Source organism: Aricia agestis, chromosome Z (assembly GCF_905147365.1).
Source record: "Aricia agestis chromosome Z, ilAriAges1.1, whole genome shotgun sequence".
Classification (NCBI taxonomy): Eukaryota; Metazoa; Arthropoda; class Insecta; order Lepidoptera; family Lycaenidae; genus Aricia; species Aricia agestis.
In genome coordinates this window covers 5,831,571-5,852,552 of record NC_056428.1, presented here as the reverse complement: position 1 = coordinate 5,852,552, position 20,982 = coordinate 5,831,571, and the positions used below count along the sequence as shown (strand labels likewise).

At 36.6% G+C, this 20,982-nt stretch overlaps 1 protein-coding gene across 2 annotated transcripts in view; it reads left to right on the top strand.

Moving 5' to 3' along the window:
- The window catches only part of LOC121738562, a 160,894-nt gene that overhangs the window by 98,973 nt on the left and 40,939 nt on the right, over positions 1-20,982 (top strand). For both annotated transcript variants that reach the window (XM_042130715.1, XM_042130716.1), the window contains exon 3: positions 1,140-1,237. In XM_042130715.1, coding sequence (XP_041986649.1) covers positions 1,178-1,237 — 60 coding nt within the window. In that variant the 5' untranslated portion in view covers positions 1,140-1,177. The remainder of the gene's footprint in view (positions 1-1,139; positions 1,238-20,982) is intronic.

Genomic DNA, 20,982 nt, shown 5'->3' with positions numbered 1-20,982 from the left:
GATATTTGTAAGCCTGAACTTTAAAGTTTAACTTTTGAAGTTTTACTATTGCAAGTGGTCTAAATATTTTTATTTTAATAAATTATTGCATTGTCATTGGCTCTAGTGCTTCGAATTCGAATTAATTACACTACTGGGGCTAGGTAAAAATCGTGCTCTAAGATTCCGATACATACATACAGCCTAAGCTAATAAAAGCGTGTTAAAAAGGCTAGTGCCATTGCGAGTGACCCCTACAGCCTACTTCAGCCTTGCCTCCTTGACTCATTGGACATCCCTCATGTATGATATTAATGTGTAATATTGGTAGAATATTAACCATTATGATATTCTTTATCGTGCACAAAACATGTAGGCAAACGCTACAACTTCCAGAAACGTGCTTTTTTGTGTTCCCTCCAAAACTCCGTCGAAAGTTTTTTTTTTTATGAAATAAGGGGGCAAACGAGCAAACGGGTCACCTGATGGAAAGCAACTTCCGTCAAGCAAGCATGGCTCTCCCACGTATAAAAGTTTCAGTAAAGCGTCTACCAGAATCATTGACTGCTTTAACTTTTACTTATATTTTGAATACACTTTAGACTTGACGATAATAATATTATAGTGAAACGATCATGAAACAATGATGAAAATTACCTATTGTAAGAAGAAAATTGTTTTCCCGCCATATTTTACATGACGCTGGCCATGTTTTAAAAGCCGAGCGCCATTAGGAGTTACAGCTTTTTTCATTTTTTTATGAAATAATATGCAAACGAGCAAACGGGTCACCTGATGGAAAGCAACTTCCGTCGCCCATGGACACTCGCAGCATCAGAAGAGCTGCAGGTGCGTTGCCGGCCTTTTAAGAGGGAATAGGGTAATAGGGGAGGGTAGGGATGGGAAGGGAAAGGAATAGGGGAGGGTAGAGAAGGGAATAGGGTAGGGGATGACCGGGCCTCCGGTAAACTTACTCACTCGGCGAAACACAGCGCAAGCGCTGTTTCACGCCGGTTTTCTGTGAGAACGTGGTATTTCTCGAGCCGGCCCATTCGTGCCGAAGCATGGCTTTTCCACGTCGAAATTCAGCTGCCTTGTCCCCATGAACACATCCTTGTAGGCCAGTGGTCTGCAGTAAGTACTATTATTTTTTGTTCCAGAATGTTTCGGTGGAAGGGGAAGGTGAGGTAGTCGACAGATGGCAGTGAGCCCGGCTATGTACCGCCCCGGGCCGCTCGACCCGTACGCGTCGCAGAGGGTGAGTGTTTGTTGTTTTAGTTTTGGTGTGTGATCATAGATGGCGCTTTTAAAAGGAGACTCAGTGGGTCATTCTCAACAACTTTTGTTCTACTACTTTTACAAATACTTAAGCGAAAAAAGCCTTTTCCGTATTAAAAAAGTCACGTGACCAACAAAGTTTTTATGGATAATATTCAATATTTTTCCTGAATTTCCCAAAAGTCGTAGAACAAAAGTTGTTCAGAATGACCCGCTGAGTCACCGTCTTTCGTCTTGGTACACCTTATTTAAAACAACCTGTATAGTTCGATGTAGAGCAGGGCTTGTCTACCTTTCTAACCGACTTCACTAAAAGGAATATGCATACATTTTTTGACGAAATTTTGTGACCTTCCCAGTGTTAGAGTCGTGTTAGCGGCGAAGGAATCGTGGATGGATTTTTTTAATCATGTAAATTATAAAAGTAAACCAATTTGCTAACAGCTTTGATTTTATTATAATATTGTACTATTGAAAACTCATATTGTATCATTACTTTTTATTACAATATGAGCTTTTCTTAAATACTCGTAAAATATTATGTTCAAAAAATCTTCAGCAAACAATAAGAATTTAAAACCGTATTATCTGTACATCATATACGCCATCAATAATTCCGCATGACCCGCATAACAGAAAGCAACCTAAATATTTACACTGTAATTATTGTCCGAGCTCGATTAATGAACTTGTTAACCTACTCCGCCCAAAACGGATTGCATCGGTGACCAGTGACCACACGTCATCATTTTGAGGGACCAATCAAAATTCGAATAACCCGTGGGCCGTATTACTTTTAACCGTCAGACTGACGAATCAAAAACCCTAAAAATAATGTTTACAACAGCGACAGGCAAATCTTCAAAACGGAGCTTCGTTCTAAACAGCACTGACGGCTTTTCTGGAATTGTTAGTGTTCATGATCGATGAAACAAAGAGACGATTGACGTAATGCCTGATATACAGTCTGTCAAGAAAGTGAAGAAATTAAAAAGTGGCAACATCGTAGTGTCATCCCTTTCAAATCAATCTAAGAAAAAAGGGATGACACTACGATGTTGCCACTTTTTTATTTCTTCACTTTCTTGACAGACTGTATATTAACGTATTTGCAAATTACACCGTACTCTCACTGTCATGCAGTTGCAAATAAATGATGATGTTAGTTGTGATCAACATAATATTTTATTGGTAAAAAAGTTTATTGTGGAAATAATGATCCAAAAATGTTTATTGAGAATTCATAGGTACTTTCAATTTACGCTCAACTAAACGAAATAACTAATAAAAGCGTTTGGAGAATTTTTATTTGTCCCAAAATATCTGATATTATATGTTTCATTTTTGATCATTTATTTGTCTATTCATGCATTTATTCATCAAACTTTGTATTTATTTTGTACAAAGAGATGCCCGTAACTCCATTGCGCCAAAATTCATTTATTGCGCGGAAACTGTACATTTTTACGGGATAAAACTATCCTTTGTAATTTCCCGGAACTCAAAGTATCTCCATATCAAATTTCAGCAAAATCGGTATAGTGGTTTGGGCGTGAAGAGGCAACAGACAGACAGAAAGACAGACAATACTTTCGCATTTATAATATTAGTATTTTGCTCATTTATTTGTCTCTTCATGCATGTATTCATCAATCTTTATATTTATACCTATTGTATTTTGTAAAACGAGTATCGTTTATCAGTTTTATATTATTTTCTCTGTCGGTTCAGTTATTGCATTTTCAATTCGAACCAATAACTAGAACCGTTCAATCGTTCATCATTCAATTAATATTTATTATAATTTGTTAAATTTTCTACATTTTTATTTTCCTCCGCTCCATTCAAAATTTTCCACATTTTTATTTTCCTTCATGCTTTCATTCTTACAGCGTGTTCAATCGTTTAGCATTCAATTATTATTTTTATAATTTGTTAAATTTTCTACGCTATTCTTTTCCTCCACTTCATTCATAATTTGATACATTTTTATTTTTATTCATTCTTTCATTTTATTTCTTTTTATCACTTTCTTCACTTTTCACATACGAACGTATGTTTATGAGTTCCATTCAATCATTCATTCGTTATTCAAGACGTCAGCTGATCTGTCCGTGCGTGATGGCGCGTGTGTTGACATTATCGTCGTACCTCCGAAACAGGAGTCACGTCCGCGCAAATTGTTTTATTTGATTCGTCTATTGGTGCACGAAATTCCGTGACTCAGAGATTTAGAATTTTATTATACTTATTATGAATTTTATTATATTTTAAGATTTATTACATTTTATATTGATCTTTAAAAAATATATCTTAGGGTTCGATCACATCGAGACAAAGCCATAGCGTAAAAATTATCGCTTATATCAAGACATCAAGTCACAAATTTTGCTATAGGAGTATTACCCATACCACAGAACTTACCAAAAAACAGATTATTTGGTAAGTTCCGCCTTTTTTGTGCAATGTAGGATTTTAGCCAATTCGTCCTGCTTCTAATTTTTTTTTTATGAAATAAGGGGGCAAACGAGCAAACGGGTCACCTGATGGAAAGCAACTTCCGTCGCCCATGGACACTCGCAGCATCAGAAGAGCTGCAGGTGCGTTGCCAGCCTTTTAAGAGGGAATAGGGTAATAGGGGAGGGTAGGGATGGGAAGGGAATTGGGGAGGGTAGGGAAGGGAATAGGGTAGGGGATTGGGCCTCCGGTAAACTCACTCACTCGGCGAAACACAGCGCTAGCGCTGTTTCACGCCGGTTTTCTGTGAGAACGTGGTATTTCTCCGGTCGAGCCGACCCATTCGTGCCGAAGCATGGCTCTCCCACGTATGCTTCTAAAATATGCTGGCTTCAGTTATACCATAGGTAAATATAGAATTGTTGATTCCGAACGTATTAAACAAAACGTTTGTGTTTGGATGAACGGAATGGAAAACGCCGCCAACGTCCAAAGTTAGATTAGTATCGAATTCGCATTCCAAAAATAGCCATTATAAAAATGACCTTCCTTTCGACTAGTCTGGTATGCGTAGAAAAGTTTAACATCACGACTTTATAAGGCCGAGTGGTTCACGACTAGGCCCTACATCTACTGACCGACTTCTAAATAAGGTATCACAATTTGTATTTAAATAATCATCATATATATATATATAGCCATAGTCAAATCAGTTCTTAGAGTCTCGCTGTTTAGACACAAAAATAAGCCCGCCTTAATTTAATTTTGTTTTAAATATTATTTGTTGTCACAGCGGCAACAGGAATAAAGAAATTCTGAAGATTTCAATTGTCTTGATGTATCACAGTTCTTGAGTTGCAGACGGGCGGACGAACTGACAGAGAAGTCTTAGATTCCATTTTTAGGGTTCCATACCCAAAGGGTAAAAACGGGACCCTATTACTAAGACTTCGTTGTCTGTTCGTCTGTCCGTCTGTCTGTCTGTCTGTCTCCAGGCTGTAACTCAAGAACGGTAATAGCTAGAGAGTTGAAATTTTCACAGATTATGTATATCTGCTGCCACTATAATAACAAATACTAAAAACAAAATAAAATTAATGTTTAAGAGGGGTACCCCATACAACAAACGTGATTTATTTTGCCTCTTTTGCTCTATATCAATAATGGCAATTACAGGTAGTTACTTGAATTTTTCTCAAAGTACTTAGTTATATGTGTACTATAAATATTCAATAACAATATTAAAATAAAATAAAAAATGAAGGGGGTGAAATAAAATAAAGATTTCGTGCGATTTTCTTGATTGTTTAGTTCACGAACGTGCGCTACGGAGAGGGTAAAATGTACCATCGAGAAGAAATTATTGATTCATAGGCAGTTGATGGCCCTACGTTGTATGGTCGGATTATGTCACATAAATGTCAATTCAACGTAAAGCTGGAAACTGCTGGAAACAAATTATCGGAAGTTTTCATCGGATGCGGCTTATTTCTATCTGATTAATTCAAAATACTGGAGATGTGCAGACTAGTTGCCGACTAGTCGGTAAAGCCGACTATCCGGCCACTTTCGTAGCCGGCGACTAGTCGGCAAAAAGCGCTGACTAACCGGCTTTTTATTATTTTACTCTTATTGAAATTACATTTAAAAGAAAAACCTTGATTGTTTTGAAATTAAATGAATTGTTTCTGAAATTATTTGTGATTTTAACATAACCAAAACATGATCCGCCAAGTCCGCAGGCGGGGTATGCGACTTAGTCGGCTTCTTTGCATCCGACTAGTCGGCTAGTCGGCTATTCGGCCAAAGTCATGATTGGAACATCTCTACAAAGTACACTAAACTGTGCACATTGTCTGACATAAGTCGCGACGTTCGGACGTCCGAACAGAATCTGGCTGGCCGGATGTTTTTGCATCTGCGGACGTCCGAGGATTATGAACCGTGCACATTGTTAAGCCGCATCCGTCAGCCGCGACTTATGAGAACGTCCGATAATTTGTTGTTGTTTGTCCGATAGCTTGTCGCGATCTGTCGGCTAGGTATGACCGTTTGACATAACTCGACCAAACTACGTAGGTCCGCCATCTGCCTATGAAGCAACTTCTGTGATAGTACCTGTTGTAAATTGGATTCTCGTAGTTGTGTAAAGGTTCTGCATCTCAGACAGGTTAAATCATTCACTTCATGATCATAAACTTATATAAAGATATAACTTTTCAATCATTGCACTTAACATTTATAAGATTGCAAATACGTAAAACTTAAACAAAAGAAAATCCGAAAGAAAATGTGGAAAACACGACTGTCAAATCAATTCTCTCACGGGTGGTGAACTATTTTGAATAACATTACGGAAACATCATAATACCACGCTCGACGTGGTCCTTCTAGCCGGATTACCTTATGTGACTCGACAAAGCTTATAACGCTTTTAGAATATTTCTAACCTTTTGCCTTTGAATGCCGTATGGCCATCTTGGGTTAATGCCGAAACATGCGTCTATTTTCTATTGATTTCCGTAAAAAAGATACGATGATATTTTGACATAAAACTACGCATTTATTTTATTTAAGTTACCTCTTCACGTCCAAACCGCTGAACCGAGTTTGCTAAAATTAGGTATGGATACACTTTAAGTCCCGGGTAAGGACATCGGATACTTTTTATCCCAGAAAAATGTATGGTTCCCGCGTCATAAACGAATTTCCGTGCGACGGAGTTGCGGCCATCGACTAGTATTATGATAAATCTTCATATAAATTGCCTGCAAATTGCAATGTTTGTAGTTTGTAAGCGCTGCGTGCGCATGCGCAAGCCTCGTGCATCCATCAAGGATCACACCTTTTACTACAGCATTCCTCAAGGAAAGTGATATTAATATTATGTATCTAGACCAGGAATTAGCATTATAGTATTTGCATAGCATTTACATAAATACAGGGTGTATTTATTCCATTAACGGCCGTACTCATATAGTTTATTGATTACTTACTTCAACTTAAGATTTTGATATAAGCTCCATACATTTTCTGAAATACCGTTACGTTTACATTCAATTTATGTATGTAATCGAAAATGTCTCTTGGAAAAACTTTTTCTACAACAACTTTCATATTAAAAAACTGGTGTTTCATGACAAGATACTAAGATCTAAAACTTTAGACCCTGTAGACACGTGTATTACTTTAGTATAAAATGCCAGATTTAAAAAAAGTGGCATTTATTTAGCTGTGTATTTATTCATTCTCAATAAAGGAATATACGATAGTACAGTAAGCCTACTAATAATTTATTTCTATTACATCAATTTAGACATAACATGTACCTAGTTACCTACCCATTATTCACTGACTTCTTAGTTCTTAAAGCGAAAAAAAAAGGAATTTACTCCTTACAAACTTCGATAGACGATAACACTAAATATTTTGTAAATAATTCCGGAATTTCAGAATATGACTTTAGATTTGAATTATCAGAAAATGTGTGGAAAATTCATTGAAATTCTGAAGTCGGAGCTTATCAGGGTGAAAACGGGGACCGACTCCGTTATCCTGACCATTTGCCACAATGACTCCGACTGAACATACAAACAACCTTATGTAAGCGAAGGGTAAGGCGGCGTTCATAGTAGGTATCACTATCATCCTCACTACATAATATTATACGAGTAAAACAAAGTCGCTTTTTTCCCTCATGTCCCTTTTGTTCCCTTTAATCTTTCTAACTACGCAACGGATTTTCATGAGGTTTTCTTTAATAGATAGAGCATGATTAAAGAGTAAGGTTTATAAGTATAATAACATTAATTAAATAGTGGAGAAATACTGTTAATTTTGAGATTTCTAATGTGATGTCGTAAATAATTGCATTTTTTCCGCTTACATTGCAAACGCAGGCTGAACCCTACGAGATTTATCAAAATAATGTACTAAGTATTGTACACTATGCAAAGGTCTATAGAAAACTCCGCGATGGTATAATATGTCTATTGTCTATCTCTTATGGATATCCCACAATAATTTTTTTGACATTTTACTTTTAACTTCAAATAATGGCTAATTTTCGAAGTGATTTTTACCAATACGACAATAATCCTTATTCAATTAAATACTTTAAAATTTAAATACATTATAGATCTATATGGCCCTTTACAGTATATGATTTAAATTAATATTTTCGAAGATATTACAGATTAAAAAATTGCGGGACGTTGCTTTTGCGGCGGTAACCGACCAATGCGGGCCACGGGTAGCAATGAATATAATTAAAAACTACTGAATTGATTTTAATAATTTTTTCAGTGAGTGATAGGCTATAATATATTTTATACGTTACAGTACTGTTTAGTTAGTTTTACAGTATAAAGTTATATTAAGCGAATACTAACTAAACAGTACTGTTTAGTTAGTATTCGCGTAATATAACTTTTGTTTAATTTGCATTGAATAAGCTATAAACAAATTTTGGCGCAACGGAGTTGTGGGCGTCATCTAGTAAAATATAAGCGTTATCTGAAATCGCCTCTAACTCCGCGCTCGATTTGAACTATCTCGTTCTAGTACATATCAAGCTGATCTACTGTACGGTATTTATATTATGTATATGTATTAAGTAATGACCCGCCCCGGCTTCGCATGGGTATTATTAATTTAAATCATATACTGTAAAGGGCCATATAGATATATAATGTATTTAAATTTTAGTTTAATACTTTTTCTGCAAATCAATTTCAATTCTTATGGCACCAATATAAGCAATAGAGCTATTGCACAATGCACGCTGCAAATATTTTGCGGCAGTAGCGAATAACAGTTGTCCCCGTTTATGTCACAATCGTGACATTTATTATCTGGCAACACAATTTTATCTTGTAAACTATTTTATTTTAATGCTGGCAATCGGAACGTGAGCGAGTACAGATTTCATTGCGGGTATTCATCATCACCACCATTATTTCTTAGATAAATATGACTGTCTGTGTAGTTAATTCGTAGCGCCTTACCTGCTGATCTGTATCCCGGTGTCTAGTATTAATTTATCTTCGTATCTTGTTTGATTCAGACCGTTTTCTATCAAACAACAAAAGAGGATCCTAAAACTTAATGTTCACGTTACAAGAATTAGGAACAAAGAAAATATGCTATATCTCGGATGACTGTCTGTCATATAACTTGCGTATTTTATGCCCGGTTCTTAAAGTTTTTCGACCTGTTTATTCAACAGAGTTGCTTCTCTGTTAATATTTTGGCTATAGCCAATCGAAAGCTCTATTGAACAGATAAACTATTCAGAAACCCACAAAAACATTCGTTGTAATTTTTACATACCAGCGACCGCGACATAGGACGTTCTGAAAATTTATTTGGTTTCAAAATTTGGAAATAAAACAATTTTTATTGGAACGAAGTTCGTTATCGCGCATTCGACGTTAATCTGAAGGCTAGACAGAACGATATTTGACCTTGATTTGACCTCGACGCTTTTTTATTAGTATCAACATGTTAGGGGCAGAGGACATTCATAGTAAGTATACGTCCTGTGCGTCAACTGGATAGCGTTTTTTGAGAATAAACAGCAACGAGTTGTTAGTATTCCTGGGTGTCAATAGTTGGCGTTTTATAAATAATTATTTTTGAGTGTATATGTACCTATACAGGTTTTTTGAACATAAGAAATAACTTCGTTCCATTCGGGTGTCCCTTGACACCTCTCAAGTTTTATTTATTTTATTAAGCATGGTGGACACGTCTTTACATTTGCCAGGGAGTGGTACAGGTGTAACACCTAGTCTGTGCTTTCCATTTTGCCGCCATTGTTATTTGTTCTGCCAATTGCCATTTAAATATTCAATTGTTTAGTGGACTTCCGCTTGCATTGACTTTTTCACGAGATAACGTAGGCGCGTGGTTTTAAAGCGAATGGTATCGAAAGATAATATAACGATTTTGAATTTATATATTATGATGTGATAAACAATTGGCAGCAATATATTTGCTAGAAAAAGCTAGACTGTACAAGCAATACTATACTTAATATAATATCTTATATCTTTAAACGAGCAATTCTTGTATATAATATCTATATAATTGGAATCTCGGGATCGGCTCCAACGATTTTCATGAAATTTAGTATATAGGGGGTTTCGGGGGCGATAAATCGATCTAGCTAGGAATAATTTTTAGAAAATGTCATTTTATTCGTGTTTTATCGAATACCGAGCAAAGCTCGGTCAAATACTTATATATAATATTATACTTATTATACTTACTTAAAGTATATTTTCAAAAGTAGGTAGGTATATATTTTCACTCCGAAGTTTGTCTTCAAAATTAGCAATCGCAACTTGGCTAAAGGCGTTTAAATCTTAACATTCAATAGCCTTTCTCCAAGATCCTTCCCCATATATTTCACCATCCCATCCCATATATTTTTCACTCTGAAGTTTACTGGAATTAGCGATTGCAAGTTGGTTGAAGGCGTTTAAATCTTTACATTTAATTTCGTTCTAAAAATCGCAAGGGTCAAACCGATTAGAAGCACAAAACCCTGCTCCACAAATGTCCAACAAATACCAACAAACCTTTTCGCCCACCGGACTGAAATGAACGGAATAAAATACAGTAAGCTTTATTGAGGACGCGACTGGATGAAGTGGGTAAGTAACAATTTTAACATTTTTGTTTTTTAGGGTTCCGTAGTCAACAAGGAAGGGTTCCTTACCCTTATAGTTTTGGTCTGTCCGTCCGTTTGTCTGTCTGTTTGTCCGCGGTTTTGCTTAGAGACTTTAGGACCTACAAAGCTAGCTAGTTGGCCGGTTTTTATTTTGCATAAATGTAGGCTTTGGGAGTGAAAAATGATTTGAAATAGAAAAAAAATGTGGATTTTGTTTATAGCTAGATGATGAAGTAGGTAAGCTCAAATAAATTATAAGGAAAAAAATGAGAAATGGTCCTAATAATTTAGTTACCCACTTCATCCACTCACGCTTTTTATTGTGGAGAAATAGGTTTTGCATTTAAATACCAAGTTTAGTGATTAAAACCGATATTTTGCAACTTGTTCGCGTTGTTGACCACAAATTTTTAAGTGGAAACTTTTAATGAAAAAATGGAAATTCTAAAACTTTTCTTTTCTAACAGATTTGATTAGAGCAAGAATTCTCGAAAATTGAAACTAGTGTGCTACTTTATGATTCTGGAATAGTCCAGAAGTTATTCAAAAATTAGTATCTGGGTACTAATTTTTATCTGACTGCCAGAAAGGGTTTTATACAAGAATCTTGGATTAGTTCCGAGTGCGACATCCTCATAATCTATGATCGAGATCCGAGAATCAGACCTCAAACCTACACTTACTCGTACTTACGTAAAATAAATACAGAGCGTTTAAAATTATTTTACCTTCAACCTACCCTTTATTTCAACCATACAACGATCATAATATAAACTCCAAAGTAGGTAGGTCATAAAACTTGTAGACACGGTGGATTTATTTGTCTTTGTGTAAAACTATTCGTGGCACGATATGCTGGTGTATTCTAAGTTGTGAGGTTAAACTTATAAAAACTTAATACGAACTTAGGCGTTTCATATTGCTGCTTTTTGGTAAATAACAGCTATTGAGCGGCTTATTTTTAGAAGAATGGATTGCTTATTTTAGAATTAGACCATCAGAGGTGCTACAAAGAGTTAGCTAAGAATACAATGCAATCTTAGTGACATATTATTGGAGATTAGCTTTGTCCACACTGTGCCTTTTTCTGTTCGTCAAGGGCATGCGTTATACCGCAGTCAACAGCGAACGTGCGGCATGCCCGCGACGCATACCTTCTGACCGCATCCAAAACTTCAAAAATTCAGACAATATTGGCGTTGCGTTCCTTGACGCATGCAATTATTGAATGCGCCAATATGAAAGTTGATGACGAAAATTGAAGATGAAAGTGCACAGTGTGGATTATTATTGTCAAAAGTAGAATAATAGAAAGCACTGTATGCGGCATTCTCCAGCCTGAATAAAGCCAGCCATTATTATATACTAGGATTTCATAGCTCCAGGACTAAAACTTCGGTCGTACTGTGAATCGGTTTTCATTATACGACACGACACGACACGACACGACACAACACGATACGTCATACGACATGACACGGCACGACACGACACGACACGACTGATACATCAATTAATAGCATTGACAGTATGTCACTGGAAAGACAGCTGTTGGAGCCTAGGGAGTGCGAAACAGCTGTCTTTCCAGTGACATTTTCCAAGATGTTTTATTTCTTGCCAAAAGCCTTGTAATAATAATATATTTTCTAGTTAGTTTTTATTATTCGTAGTTTCTAGTCAATGAGCAGGTATAACTTCTCCGACTTGGAACCTAATCGTGCTAATGCTATGCTGCTTTATCATGAGTTTAAAGCTATTATCGATACTCGATACCGACTACCGTAAATTTTTAGCATGGCAAATTTTACAGCGCCTCTAGCGGTTACTTGCGGAATTAAAATCACCATACTAAATATTTACGTAGTCGGTATCGATTATCGATAAATACTATAGCTTTAAAGTCATGGTAGAGCTACTTTTATGTATATAGCACATCATAATCATGTCAGGTATACCGCAATGAACTGTTCGTAACATATCTTAGAATATCTGCTGTAAAAACAGCTGATTACCTCCTCATTTGCGTAATGTTATCATTACAGTACTGGCAAAACCATTAAGCTGTACAGTATAAATGTCATTCAGTAGGTTAACTCTGCCACGTCGTTGTGAAAGCAAACTAGCTCTTTACTTCTTCTTCTTTACTTAACAGTACTATACTTCTCTCCCTGATTTTTTGCACACAAGATTCTTTGTAAATACTCTAAATACTCTAATGTATGCTTTCGCTCGGGTGGCTTAGCATGAACTATGAATATGGTGTACTGTATATTCATTACATTGTGGTTATACTAATTGCCCTAGTAGAATATTCTTCAATTCCAAACATAAAATAATAGAAATCCTTCTTTTATCGTAAGTGGAGATGATTTTGCCCTTTGCAAAAAACTTCAGGTTTCGAAATCCTTACAGTCAGTCCCTCGTTCACCCACTTAAAAGTGGTTCTATATTCCACGAATTTTTAAACATTTCAGCTGCATAATTGAATCTCTAATGATCAGGCGCGGTCGCAGCCTGAAATTTTGGGGGGGTCACTCACTATAGTCACTACACAAATATATTTTTTTTATCTGCGCCCTCGGACGGTTCTGGGTTGACATGGGGTTGACAGCTGTCTAAGGTCGGACGCAGTGGTGGTTAGCTAGTAATTTCCTTTTATTATTTGGCAAGTTTTTGAGATTTTTCAATTGTACCTTAGATTTTGGGGGGGTCATGTCCCCTGTGACCCCCCCACCCTTCGGACCGCGCCTGCTAATCATACCCAAGAGATTATAAGTTTTGTCAATAACATTTTCAAACTTTTGACTTTCGTTTAGTAATGAACACGACTTCCTGGCGATTTTCCGGAAGTCATAACACTTTCCCTTTTAATGTTTGCGCTCGTAAGACTCATCAATTTCGTATCATGCTAATATTTAATATATCTTATGATGGTACACAGCTTATTACATTCTGTAATGCCGCGGTATATACTAACGTAACTTCTCTATTATACTAGTCTAATGTCTTGTAATGCTTATGATAAAGATAGGTTTTGAATTCCAGCTTAGGAAGCAAACTTGAAAACAATATATCAATAATATTGTTTTCAAGTTTGCTTTGTCAAGGCTTTAGGTCAGTTTAGGTTTGTCAGTCACTTCGTTTTAAAAATGTAATCCTATTGCTACGAAAATGAAGAAAGAGGTTAGAGGAAGTGCCAAAGAGTAGACTGTAGTGTATAATAATATGTACACACACAAAAACGTTTAAACGTGGGAGAGCCATGCTTCTGCGCGAATGGGCCGGCTCGACCGGAGAAATACCACGTTCTCACAGAAAACCCGCATGAAACAGCGCTTGCGCTGTGTTTCGCCGAGTGAGTGAGTTTACCGGAGGCCTAATCCCCTGCCCTATTCCCTTCCCTACCCTTCTCTACCCTCCCCTATTACCCTTACCCCTCTTAAAAGGCCGGAAACGCACCTGCAGCTCTTTTGATGCTGCGAGTGTCCATTGGCGACGGAAGTTGCTTTCCATCAGGTGACCCGTTTGCTCGATTGCCCCCTTATTTCATTTAAAAAAAGAGCTATTCTGGCTAAGTTCCTAATTTGTTATTTTTTTTATTAATTTTATTTGAAGGCAGACACTGCAGAGAGCTTAGCTTTGGAAATAAGTTAATAAATCTACTTGGCGCCAGTTCTATAAATAATTATTACCTTCTAGGTCCTAGGTTTATATTTATAACTGACCTAGAAGCAGACACACAACCATTAATTAAAATATTACCTTCGTTTCAAGGCTTTTTATAATCCTATTTTATAGTAAACCGCATACGAGTTGTAATTTTTGTTGCAAATATTTTTAAAAAGTAAATATTATGTATTCAATAATGGCTAAGTCAGAAATACCTATTTTAATATTCCTATATACCCATTATTATTATTCCCATACCTCAGGTACTTAGCACGGGGCCAAACTGACGTGGTGTGAAGCGTCCATAGATATTATTATTATTATCTATATATATAAAATTTAAAGGTGACTGACTGACTGATTGACATAGTGATCTATCAACGCACAGCCCAAACCACTGGACGGATCGGGCTGAAATTTGGCATGCAGGTAGATGTTATGAGTAAGGCATCCGCTAGGAAAGGATTTTGATAAATTCCAACCCCAAGGGGTTCAAATAGGGGATGAAAGTTTGTTTATAATAATACTTCTTAACGCGAGCGAAGCCGCGGGCAAAAGCTAGTTATTATATTATGTGACTGTAAAAACACTTTTTTTTCTTTTTCTCAAAAAAAATTCACCCATTACTACTGCGAAGACTGAGCTGTTCCTATTTTACGCTGGTTTTCTGTAAGGCTGTAACATTTAATCATCGAGCTAGTCATAAGCTGGTCGAGCTGGCCCATTCGTGTTTGTGCTTTTATGAAAAACGTAAATGTAGGCCTCGGCATGTGGACAAAAATAATCCAAATGTCAAGGTGTTTCGTACTCGTACAATGATCAGTTCAAATATTTTAATTAAATTATACCTCAATGTTATGATTGATGACTGCATTATAGTATGTAGTACAATAGATATTATATTGGCATTAGAGTATTGGAATCTCGCAAGCCTTATGTACCTTTATCTATACTAATAATAATTTACTAGCTATTTGACCGAGCTTTGCTCGGTATTCGATAAAACACAAATGAAAATTACATTTTCTAAATATGATTTCTAGCTAGATCGATTTATCGTTCCCGAAACCCCCTATATACTAAATTTCATAAAAATCGTTGGAGTCAATTCCGAGATTCCAATTATATACATATTATATACATACTAGAGATCGCCCAATGGTCGAAATTCGACCTTACTTGCAACGACATATTTAGAACTACTAAGTACCTATTTGTAAAAAAATATTGACTTCATCATAGTTTTTTTCAAAACTTGTCTCTGGGACTCAGCTGATCTCAGACTGGCCGTTTAAGCATTGTCTAATAGTATCTAAAATTAATTAAAAAAACAATAATCCATTTTCAATTTGTCAACTTGTTGTCAACAGACTTCAACCATACATAAAAGAGTATAATTCGTATGTAAAGGCTTGTCACTCAAAAATCTGTCATCTTTTTTAGTAGTAGTGTCGTAGTGTGTGTAACGTTTTATTTGTTAAAAATATATATGATAAAAGCATAATTTTAAAATAATATTAGCTCGATGCACTTCCTCACCATATAAACTATAACTGTGCGAAATTTCATGCACCTATGTTTCCCCATTTTTCGTAAAAAGGGTTACAAAGTTTTTCTCTCACGTATTAATATATAGATATACAGGAATTGCTCGTTTAAAGATATAAGATATTTATAAATGTCAAAGTGCGCCAGTCTGTCTTTCTATCTTTTACAGCGTTGCCAGATTTTTTTTGTTCCAAGTCGGGACTTTGGAACTTTTTGAGTGAAAAAGCGGGATTCTTCAGTCAAAAGCGGGACAAAGTATGAAGTGTGTTTTTATCATTTTATTGGCGTTAAAATAACGTTCACGTGACAATAGATAGCTAAAGTAGACAAAGAAAATCCACCCCTCTACCTCCCACAGTCCATACTCTTATCTTCATTACGCACCTTTCTTTCTCAGCACTTTCTTTCTTGGACTTGGACTTTCCCCAAAAAGCGGGACTGAGCCTGTCTCGCGCGGGACATTTAATTTTGATGAAAAAATCGGGACGTCCCGCCAAAATCGGGACGTCTGGCAACGCTGATCTTTTACCTCTTTACGGCCAAACCGATGAACTGATTTTGCTAAAATTTGGTATAGAGATACATTAAGTCCCGGAAAAGGCCATAATATACTTTTTATCCTGTAAAAATGTACGGTTCTGGCGTAATAAACTACTTTTGGCGTAACGGATTTGCTGGCGTCATAATAGTGGTTACTGTATTTTGTTGCTATATTACATCTTAATTCTTATGGTACTTGGATAAGTTTGTCAGGGGGGCTAAAATGGTCGCTTTGGAGAATCATATTAGGAATCATAATAAGTACATCATCATTTATTTTTTTAAATCACAAAATGGCCACTCTGCTTGCAATTCATGTCTAGTAATTCGTACTAATTTGACATTCGTCAGTTTGACTGTTCTGACGATTCAGTTTCTGAATTGTTTTTAGAGGAATTGCAAAATGCGACTAGTTCGACAAGCTTTGTTTTGAACGTTGCGAGAAAAGGAACTAACGCTGTTTTCATACAAAAACGTCATTTTTGACAGTTCTCCTTTACCAGCAGCGGCAGCAGCGCCCTTTTACATATTCATTTAAAGCCTTGGTGCACTATATATTATTTTGTTTTAAATTGTAATTTTCCATCTTTTTAGTAAAAGATGGTCCCGTGCGACTTTCTTACGCCGGTTCTTCTCGCCGGGTTAGTTCCCGAACCGGTGGTAGGCACCTTAGTAACGACGATTTTTTATTTTGACCATTTTAGCCTCCCAGGACGACGCGGATTGCGAAGCTGGCTGGACTAGAAAGTAGATATGAACTCTAACGGCCGTTCTCAATATATGATCTATCTCTGGTTTTGCCTTACTAGAGATAGGAATAACTCACATTAGACATTAGAGACATATATTTTATATCAATTATGAGCTATTCCTGTCTCTAGTAGGGCAAAACCAGAGATAGATCAAATATTGGGAATGGCCGTAAGTGCTTCTTGGTTATCATTGACAGCTAAAGACCATGAATGTTAAGCAGCTGTCTCTCTAGTATTATGCTTTAGTTCTGATAATTGTGGCTTGTGTGTGGCTTACCAATTTGTTGATCCTGATTTCCACAGTCGCTTATTTCACATTTCTTAACTCCGATTTCTTTGAGTCCACTGTTAGTATTTATTCACATTCCAAGGTGAATTTACCCTAAGCTTTGTCGCTATCAGGGCGATCACGCTCCTCAATAGTCTTGTCCAAATTGGTCCATTGTTGTCTTCTATAGTTTCATAATATCCTCTACAAAGTGTATTTTTCATTGAATGTTTTGATCCGTTTAAGATAGGATTTAACTAATGTTTTTTTTTTTAAGTAAAAATATTACTTACCGCCGTACTCAGAGACATTTAATTACGATTAACCTTCAATTTAATGTAGAGTTTGACAGATAATGTATGGGGCTTACGTCAAAATTTTGAATTAATTACATTTAAGTAATTAATGTTCCACTCTGAGTACGGCAGTTAGTACATAGTTTTTATTATTCGTAGGTACATAACCAATATTTAAAATATTTTCTAGCATATCGTATAATATATAATAGCTCCCACACCGGTTTCGGTGACGGTGGCCGGTTTCATTGAAACTAGGCCAGCTATGCAGGAATAATTTTATAGTGCCCAAGTGTTTGCGCAGTACACAAGAGCACTCTCTGTTCATTTACTCTCATAACTCAGTGGGGCGGAAGACCGACACGACCGGCGAGAGATTAGGCGCAGGATCGACTTTTTACATGCCCATCTGACGCATGGATCATCTTACTTGTCAGACAATCAGGTGATCAGCCTGCATTGTCCTAACCAAACTTGGAAATAACATGTTTCCAACGCGGGAATCGAACCCACAACCTCCGAGTCAAGAGCCGCGCTCTATACCACTAGACCACGGAGGCGTTATCGTATGATATGACATGTTATGACTTATGACGAGTATATCGCAGATATTGCTATTTTGTGGTTTTGAGGGGTGTTGTTACCCAGTCGTAAAACTACTCCCGAGTAGCAGTTGAGAGAGCGAGCTTTGAGCGATAAAAGAAACAATAGTAGTAGGTACCTAAAGAAGCAGAGTTTCCTTGGGCTTTTTTTTTTATTAAATAAGGGGGCAAACGTGCAAACGGGTCACCTGATGGAAAGCAACATCCGTCGCCCATGGACACTCGCAGCATCAGAAGAGCTGCAATTGCGTTGCCGGCCTTTTAAGAGGGAATAGGGTAATAAGGGAGGGTAGGGAAGGGAAGGTAGGGAAGGGAAGGGAATAGGGGAGGGCAGGGAAGGGAATAGGGTAGGGGATTGGGCCTCCGCCCTCCGGTAAACTCACTCACTCGGCGAAACACAGCGCAAGCGCTATTTCACGCCGGTTTTCTGTGAGAACGTGGTATATTTTCTCCGGTCGAGGGGGCCCATTCGTGCCGAAGCATGGCTCTCCCACGTATAAATTAGGCTAACCTATTTAAACCGTCATTCTCCCTCATACACTTTTCAGGGAAATACTTGAGACCGTTACCAAAACACGATTATAATAATGTTAACTTAATATTATTTGAAATTCAAAATAAATGATTTATAGACTTTTCGTGTTTTGTCAATGCTAACTGAATTATCTATCATAACATCATCGGTGAAAATGGCGAAATTAACCAATGAAGGAATAGCAGTGTCCATATCAACCAATTAAAATAAATCTATTTGACATTTGCACTGATTAATTGTACAAGCGCAAATCCATGTCCATATTAATGTTATAAATGCGAAAGAGTGTCTGTCTGTCTGTTAGACTGTTACCTCTTCCTGCCCGAACCGCTGAACTGATTTTGCTGAAATTTAGTATGGAGTCCTGTTAAAGAACATAGAATACTTTTTATTATGGAAAAATGTACGGTTCCTGTCATCTAGGAGACTATCATTCATCTGTACACTACACTGTTACCGCAAATGACGCGTCAACAAATTAACAATGTTACATCATAACAGGTACATCCGTGACATTAAGAAAACACTTATCATCAGGTGCCTTTACCGCTTACGTTATATTGCTATGTGACTTTCCATGCCTTTTATATATGGCCTAACATGTCATGTAAGTTAAGTAGCATTTTCTTTGGATACTTATTTTTTGAGAAGATGTAAAAGAATTTCTTTCTTTCTTTAACCCATCAATCCCCAAGCGGTACCCGGCTGTCGCATAGCAATTGTAAATATCTTGTGTCTGCGATTCCCACGATCAAGGTATTAACGATAAGGAAGCAAGTTCAACAATGATTTAATTAGTTGAAAGCAATTTTATTTTAACTTGATGACGACATAAAATTAGTTCACCTGCGCTGGAACCGTACATAAAATGTACGGCAAAAAACTACAACAAAGACTATCGTATGTCCTTTCGTCTTTATCTAAATCAGTTCAGACGTTTAACGAAGAGATTATTATTTCGCGAAGATATTACTTTTGCGAATATTGGGTCAGGAGTAATAAATTACCTTACTTTTAAGTAAGGGTTAAGACCCGTCTTATAAGAACGGTGTCAATCGGTGCGATCCTTAGATCCCCACAAAGGTACACGTACTAATCCGAAAAAATTAAACCGTTAACCCCTAAATGGGTGCTGTAAAAATAGATACAACGCTTGGCCGGGATCCTGGGCACCCCAGTTTTATTGTGGACATAAATTTTACCGCACCGGGAGATTGCCTGTGTACTTCATCGCTGCTGGGCCATATTTATTACACGTACAGATTTGGCCATTACATAAAATGGTCGGAGCTTACTTGGCGTAAACTTAAGGGTTAAACGCCTATTATACGTTAGCTTGATGGATTTGTAAAACATTCTAGGGTTAAGGTGGGACCGCACTAGGTTTAACTGCAGACTGCGACACGACATCACTTTCTAGTAGTACTAACAATTAAGTAATATTAAAGAGTGTTTGACTGCAACGTATCGCGTCGCTTCTCAGCAGTGCAGTGCGGTTTCAACGTTAAAGTTGACCTAAGTTAACAAGTTGTATCTTTAAATAGGAAGAAATCTTATTCTTTTTAGAGTTCCGTACCCAAAGGGTAAAAACGGGACCCTATTACTAAGACTTCGTTGTCTGTCCGTCTGTTGGGAGGGTATTACATTATCATTTATATATGATCATTTCTTTGATCATATATAGGATCCAATATATATGATCATTTGATCATATCTGCATATTACATTATCATATTTCATTGATCCTATTTTACGTCATATGTGGTTTCAATAGCCAATGGAGAGCGCTAAAGCTGACAGGTATTGACGTCAGGGTTACTAGATCTCAGAGAATTCGATTTGTCAAAAGACAAAATGTTTTTTGTTATTTCAGCAAGATTATCCATTCGAAAAATAGTTACATTACATTATTTGAAACATATTAACGAACAAGAAATTAAAAACTCTTTTTTATATTAAATAACTGGCAACACCTATTTCTATGACCGTATTGGATCCAATCTCTCAGCAAATGTCAAAAATCTATGATCAAGGAAGAAATGAATCATATGTCTATATTACATTATCCAATATCATTGACTCAATGATCTCGGATCCAATATATATGATAATCTAATATCCCCCTATGTCTGTCTGTCTCCAGGCTGTAACTCAAGAACGGTAAAAGCTGGAGTCTGGAGAGTTGAATTTTTAACAGATTGTGTATATCTGTTGCCACTTTAACAACAAACACTAAAAACAAAATCAAATTAATATATTTTAAGAGGACTCCCATACAAAAAACGTGATTTTTTTGGCCTTTTTTGCTCTATATCGATAATGGCAACAGGTAGATAATTGATTTTTTCACAAATTCCTTAGTTATATGTGTTCTTTAATATT